General features: G+C 42.4%; 2 protein-coding genes across 2 annotated transcripts in view; one reads left to right on the top strand and one right to left on the bottom strand.

Moving 5' to 3' along the window:
- EMWEY_00044620 (hypothetical protein, conserved) overlaps positions 1-272 on the top strand; it is a gene marked incomplete at both ends in the record, with an annotated part of 1,822 nt that extends 1,550 nt beyond the window's left edge. Inside the window, one exon of the mRNA XM_013479065.1 lies at positions 97-272. Coding sequence (XP_013334519.1) covers positions 97-272 — 176 coding nt within the window. The remainder of the gene's footprint in view (positions 1-96) is intronic.
- Positions 273-896: 624 nt separating this feature from the next.
- On the bottom strand, positions 897-3,833 carry EMWEY_00044610 (hypothetical protein, conserved; the record flags this gene model as incomplete). The annotated part of the gene is made up of 8 exons (XM_013479064.1): positions 897-927; positions 1,087-1,143; positions 1,198-1,403; positions 1,470-1,565; positions 1,623-2,291; positions 2,346-2,835; positions 3,124-3,243; positions 3,430-3,833. 8 exons carry the CDS (start codon positions 3,831-3,833, stop codon positions 897-899), a joined length of 2,073 nt encoding a protein of 690 aa, XP_013334518.1.
- Between the last annotated feature and the right edge of the window lie 3,667 nt (positions 3,834-7,500).

The following is a 7,500-nucleotide window of genomic DNA, read 5'->3' as shown; positions in this document are numbered from 1 at the left end:
CCATCCAATTCGGATCACCGTGCTTACATGATGCCGTGCGAGAAACACAGACAACAAATTTTTACCTTGACTCTATTTTGTTTGTAAACTTATCAGGCCAAATCATCGATCCCATTAAATTTCACATAGCCCGCAGGACAGTCCGCCAAGCTCGACTCTTGCAGTCACAGCTGGAAGAATTCCTTACGTGGAACTCGGCGGAGGTCCTCTATGGCCTCCTAGGTGGTGCCTCCGTTTCTATCCATCATGTGGAACAGCAAACTACCAGGTGACCCTCCTCCTCTATCACTGGAGCTTATTTATGTTCTGTTGTGCCTGTATATACACGTAGTAAATGATAATAAAAGCTAGTATCAACGTGTGAATGCCACTGCAGGTCAGTATGTTATGTTTATTTCACCGTCGCGTCTAGGCACGACCCCAAAGATGTCGAGGAGAAACTGAACCGAGCAGCTCCACATCTGCGGATGCAGATGGCTAGACGTTTAGAACTAGGGTATATGCCCCCATTCCGCTTCGTATACCATCCAGAGGACGAGCTAATGAGCAAGCATACTCTGCATAGATTGGCAAACGAACCCCGTCCACGGGATGCGAATGCAAGAAGACAAAAGCAGAAGACAATTGCGGCAGTATGGGGGGAAACTATGAAGGGGACCGCCTGAACTATAGCTTGACTGGCTCGCTGATGAACTCTGCGCAACATTTGGCCACATTAAACGGCACTCGTAGGTAATCTCATTTGAGCAGTTTTTCAATTATTCGTGCTGACAAGCAACGTTTAGTCCTTCAAAACATTTTAACCGTTTAAGGTTTTAATGTGTTTCATATAAGGAAAGCTTTTGTTGGGGCCAATTTGGAATATCAAGGGCCTACTGACGGCTGCAGCTTATGTACTATGCTGAAACGTCTGTCAAAAATGTTATTCTGTGTTGGGACCCACATGTGCGCGCACTTGCTCGACACATGTTGGCATTAGCTAGGATAGGATGTATTGCCCAATCCCTTCACCTCAGAATTATTGCTGAATGCTGAACACGAACTGATATAGCTACGGCTTTTTCTACGGTATGCATTCCTCCTTACCGTCCCCGATGGATGAAGCCCTCTCGAAACGGTCGTGAGTAATCACGAACCAACACCCTGATTGTGGCATTAGCAAGTCTTAATCATCACGCCAGTCCAGAATTATCTTACCATTTTCCAAGCTCTGCTAGAATAACGATGGGATCCCCAGGGTGAAGAATAGTGCCTTTCCACTTGCAGTAGCGATCCACAGTTGCAGTTTTTCGTGCATACATTTTTGTATGCTTAAACATCTTTCTGAATGCATCAGGGACCGCTACAGTGGGTACGTATCCTAACTCGCCACCCTTCGTGCGGCAGAATGCCCACGATGTGTTCTGAAATATTTATTAATGTGGTCACATAGGGGCAGGTTCTGAGACAGCATTGACTATCTATCTCACCGTGACAGAAAATAGGAATACTTCGTCCCCACAATTGACGCTGAGAGTCCCTGGCTCATCGCTCTCGTAATTTTGCTCAACAGTAACTAGAATGTCCTGAGATCATCAAGGTTTGCTGCATGCTGCATACGTTTGACATTGTTGGGAACTGACCTCAACTGCCCAATATTCGAATTCGTGCGAAGGATAGCTTCTTTCAAACACGGCGGTTGGCTCTTCGTAAGACTGCACTTCCACATTCGTGGAAATCCAATGTTGCAGCTTTTTTTCTATTGCTGCATCATACGCTGCAGCTGTTACGATGTTGGATCTAGCGACTGGACAACTCTCAACGGTATTGGCATGGGCGATATCAGCAGCATCAGGAAAATTTTGATCTTCTAGTTGATCTACTAGTTGCTCTCCGACTTCATGATCTCCATCCGATGTAGTCGAATTCAGAAACATGTGACTCGTTTCATTGCTCGTCGCACTTGTGGCCTTTCCATCATGTATAGTTTCCGCCAACTGTTGTTCGTCCAGTCTAGATGATGTTACGCCATTGATTGCAACTGATGGCGTATCCCCTGGCTGTTCAAAATGGGGTCCCGATTGATGTGAATCCGAGCATGTACCCTCTTGTGCATTCTCTGTTGAACACTGCCTTTCGTAATCCCGGGTCTCCACAGAATCCTGCAACTTTTCTGTGGGGCACGATTCGCCTTCTTGTGTCAAATTCTTGACACCAGGATTTCCACTACCTCCGGTTGAAGGTGTGTCTGCGACGAGCATATGCTGTTGTTGTTGGGGATCCGACCCGCCATGGCATTGAAAAGCATGCCCCTGATGATGCAAGTTTTAGAAAAAGCAATGCGCCTAGATTCAGATGTAACCCACCTTTGAGTGTGCCAACTCGTTCACTTCAGATTGAGCACTTGATATTATGTAATCCGCCTCCTTCAGGTGCTGCTGCTGCTCTCGAAGAAGACACGAATTGTGCTCCACTGGACTACCCATCATATGTAGAGTAGCAATCCGAGGCGACTTATTGTCTTCATCGTCATCTATGTGCTCTCCTTGAGGAAGCGAACTTGGGCTTTCCCTCTCAGGGGTTCCTTCAGAATCCATCGGTATGGCTGTGCTTCCCGTTACTTCGTCTTGCCTTTGCCCATATTCAAGTATTTCGTCTCCCTCTTGGTGCCCATAGGTTACTCCAAAAACCTCCATAGCCGCTTCAAGGAGGTATTCTGGCTGAACCGTTCTTGAATTTCTCACTTCCGAACGAAACAGCATTCTTAGAGCTGAGAACGTCCGGAGGTCTACAATCCTGTTGTAGAATTTGGCCCATAAGCTACCGGATAGATTTCTTTGTTGCAGTTTAGCCCTCCTTACCAGGAGCCAATCACAAACAATCCAGAGTTTTCTCCAAGCTCAAACCCGTCGGTCATCTCGAAGACATCGTACACCCTCGCGTCAGACGGGGCGAGGGAAACAATCCATCGAAATGCCTTCTAGGAGATTCCATATGTGTTTTGAATGGTCTCAGATGTACTCAGAGCAAACATGCACTTACGTGTTTTCGAACAGTGACATATCCGTAAGGACCCAATCCACCATCACTATAGACATTGACTGTGAAGAACATTATAAACGGGCGAGACTGCACTTTCTTTACCTTTCGATACGCACAGCTGGAACATTCCTGACGAGAAGCAAAGAAGGTATCATGTGCTGATCTCTCAAACAAACTGCTTTCTCAAAAGCTTCGCCTGCACCGCGCAAATCAACTGCGAGCCTGACGGAAAAGAGTTGCAAACTTTGGGATATATGTTGAAGACGTAACCTGTGACTCACTGAATTCCAGTGAAAACGAGGGCTAGCGTTTCCTTGGCGAAATAAATATCTTTTACACTCTCCACATGGGGTCTAAAAGAAAAGTTCAATGCTTGCAACAGTGTGGCCATCACCCATTCGCACTTACGCATGTAACAAGGGAGATGAAACTTGAACAACAGAGCGGAATCCATCGGTCTGTGCAGCAACGGACGCCAAACCGGAAACACTGTCTGCAAGACTCAGTGCAGGCAGATTGAAGTATGCCCAAAGGCATTGAAGTCTAAGTATTGAAGGTGACTCCGAGTTGAGTTCCCTCCACACATCGGTGGTTCCATCTCCACTTGCCACGTGAGGCGATTCTTGGGTGTTCCCCCAGAACGCTGGAAGCACTGGTCTAGCAGATGCTGGTTGCATCACGTGGGAGTTCTCATATTCTTCAGGAAGAAGGCTCGAAATGGTGTCGTATGAGCCATTCCTGACTGTTTCCTCTTCTCCACCATGTCCAGTATTGCCCAGTGGGCATGGGAGTTGTTCACTACTGACCTCCATGGAAGCCACGTTGTGTAATCAACACTGTTGTTACCACTTGTATTTTTTTGTGATTGTGGTTGAAGACGTGAGGCAAACTCAAATTGGAAAAAACAGAACTTAACAGAAGTGAATCTCGTGATCTTATCAAGAGATGCTACTTGTACGTACACCGTGTTGTTCAGTCTTTGACGTCCAAATCGCTCTTCACTTATATTCATTCTGGCAAGTGGCAGCGTGCACGTTCTCTACTTACTACGTGCCTATTGAATGCCAGATAATTCAAGTTATTTAGGCATAATCTACAAAACAGAGAATATATTTTGAGATCGCCCTCCCCCCCCAATAAATACTACATAAGACTCCTGCAAGCAGAATGTAGATAGCAGTGCCTCTGAGCGTTCCTTTCATATCCTGGTTGGTAGCGACAAAACCAACCAGTGAAAGTACGAACTGATGTCCACTTATTTCAGATTTGTAGTGAGTTTTGCCAGCCTCTGCTATGTCTCTGAGTTCTTGATTGCTAGAAGGTATTGCGATTTGTAGGCTAGTCAAACTAAGCGACTCAACCACTTGGCCTCGCGCCTGGCATCCAAGCAAGTGCTGTATGGAAAGGCATTCAATTCTCACAAGGCCCTTTGCAAACGTCAAGCCCATATGGGGAATTCCCACTACGGAATCATGCTCCATAGCGCTCCAGACAATCCGCGTCTCGACTTTGTTCAAAGTTGTATGACACGTATAGGATGGATCACATGGCCTGCATGCAGTTGGAATATGTGTTTCGGCACGCGTGCAAGTTGACTGATAAGTGAAAAGTACTTAGGTAACAATTGTCTATAGTGTTTGTTCGTGGGTGGCTTTGCAGCCGGAATGTTATGATGGAGTGTTGAAACAAAGCGTAGATCCTCTTACCCTAATTAGCGCCGGGCCATTGTACCGCTATCCCGTGGAAAGCTGTAGGGTAGGAGGTGTGTAAGATGCTTTGGAGAGTGGTTATTTCAAATATTTCAACTATATTGCTGCTCGACACGACAGTCGGATGAGATTTAGTTCTTCAGCTACACTGAATGTCCCCATTTTCTGCCAACTGAGGTTGGTAAAATGTTTTAACTGCCCCATCGGATGTATATTTTCCATTAATTCCGATGGTAGATAAGTCTGTTTCAGGTCCTTTTCGCCGAAGCGTATTCGATCTACTTCTCTGTGAAGAATGTGTCTGTGGCGAAGTTCTCGCACAAGGGAAAGTGAGGAATTCATGGTTAGGATGAAATAATGGAGATCACAAGCATAGATGGGCTGATAACGTGTGGTTAGAAGTATGGACGGAATAAAGAGTCGATAGACTGATGGATTTAAGCATTGATGAGGGAAAGTTGTAGTTGGATGCATGAAAAGTGAGGTTGGGGTTGAAGGGTGATGGTTGTTGTGGACTCGAATGGTGTTGTATTGAAGTGCACTCTCGCACTAAAGAAAAAGGGTGTGAAAAGAGGAAATGAGAAGAAAACTGTGTTTGTATGTCTATAAGAATGTAAATATAAAGAAGATAGGTTTAGATTTGAGGATTGGTGGGTCATTGTGTGTTAGTGGTGGTGAGAGATACGTGTGCTACCTGGCCGGGCATGCAGCCGACTTGTGTGTCGTCGCCTCGGCTGGTGCTAGGTGTCGACGTCAGTAGGGAAGATGGGTGGACAGTGTGTGTATATTGTGCGGATTGGGGAATGATTGAAAGGGCATTATAACTAACATGTTCATCGCATAAAGTTGTATTGTATATTATTGGCAGTTTTACAGGTGAAGACTCTCTGAATATGTTGCGCTGTGCCCCTCCTGAGTGCTGTTGCTCATCATCATTGGGCAAAAGTAGTAGTAGTCGTCTAGCTGCGACGACTGCAACAGCAACAACGACAACAACAATGACAACGCCTTTGTAAGGAGTTTTTTCCTATGTTTTTTCTTTTTTTTCTTTTACAAATATAATGAATATGGTTTTTTATTTTTTTTAATGATAATTTCAATGCATTTTGCTGCAGCAGCAGCACTGTTTGCTGCTCGTGCAGCAGCGGTCGCCGCGGTCGCCTAGCTGCCGACAACTCCTGCTGGGCGCAGCAGCAGCAGAAGCGTTCCTCTACGGTGGTAGTATATAGTATATGCTGCTGCTGCTGCTGCTGCCGCTGCTGCTGTTGCTGCTGTTGCTGCTGTTGCTGTTGCTTTATATCTTTAGGAATATATTATTAAAAGGAAAAAGAAAGAAATTGTATTATGATTATATTATGCACCTGTGTGTCTGTAGCTGCTGTTGCTGCTTCCTCACACAAGTGCAGCTGCTTTCCTTCAAGTTGAATGGATGGCGGGAAGAAATAAAGGAGAGGCATTGCCTCTCTTTTTTTTTTAATTTTTTTTTCTTTTTTCTTTTAATGATAATAATAACAACAACAATATCTTTTTCTTTTATTATATTATAATTATTACTTCTCCTTTTTCTCTCTTTTATATGCTTCAGACACTCCTCCTCCTCCTTATACCCTCAACATCATCATCAAGATAATAATAATAATACACCTAATCATAATACACCTCCTCCTCCTAATACTGTAATATCTTTACAAGAAAAACCTCTTCTTGCTTCTTCTTCTCCTTCTTCTCCTTCTTCTTCTTCTCCTTCTTCTTCTTGTTCTTCTTCTTCTTCTTCTTCTTCTTCCTCCTCTATAATGGAGTTGTCTGCATTAAAGCAGCAACTCATACATGAACTTAATCAGGGACATCTATTCCCTCCTAATGCATCTCCTCAAGGTATAATAATATATTATATATAAATAAATATATATGCATATATTTCTTTATATATTTATATGTGTGTGTATATATATATATATGTATATGTGTGTATATATATGTAATATATATTATGTATATATGTATATATATGTATTTATATGTATATGTATATGTGTCTATGTCTTATGTTATGTTGGTGTTGCTGTTCCTTTTAGTTAATTCATTATGTTGCTGTGTTGCTATTTAACGCTGTTTCTGCTGTCGTCTCTTTTTCTTTGCTGCTGTTGCTGCTGCTGCTGCTGCTGCTGCTGTTGCTGCTGCTGCTGTATATGTATGAAGAAAAAGATGGATGTAGATGTAATGTATTGTTTTCTTTGTCTTTTTATTATCCACAAAGAAGACATTAATAATTCATAAACAACTAAATAAATAAATAAATAAATAAATAAATAAATAAATAAATAAATAAAAAAATAAATAAATAGAATAAATGTGTATGTAATAAATGTGTATAGATGAGGATCGTTTATTACGTCAATTGGCAGCAGCAGATGCGTCATATCCTGGAGGTTTACGTGTATACATAAAGAAGACAAGAGAATTATTAGCAGCAGCAAGAGGAGGAATAAATCCATTTAATGGTTATAAAGTATGTATACCTGACGGAGAAAGAATAGATCCTTTTTCTGGTGTATTTATGTCCTATGAGGAAGAAGGGATAAAGGAATTATCCTCATGTATATTTGTATTAGTTGCTGGAGGATTAGGGGAAAGATTAGGATATAAAGGTATTAAATTATCTTTATCTATTCATAGTTGTATTGATTATAATAATTATATACAATATTATTGTGAATTTATATACAATTTTATTTTATATATAAAAAAAAAAAAAAAAAAAAAAAAAAAA

This window comes from Eimeria maxima, genomic scaffold (assembly GCF_000499605.1).
Source record: "Eimeria maxima Weybridge genomic scaffold, Emw_scaff863, whole genome shotgun sequence".
NCBI lineage: Eukaryota > Apicomplexa > Conoidasida > Eucoccidiorida > Eimeriidae > Eimeria > Eimeria maxima.
The sequence above is the reverse complement of the archived record's forward strand: the minus strand, read 5'-3'. Positions and strand labels throughout refer to the sequence as shown.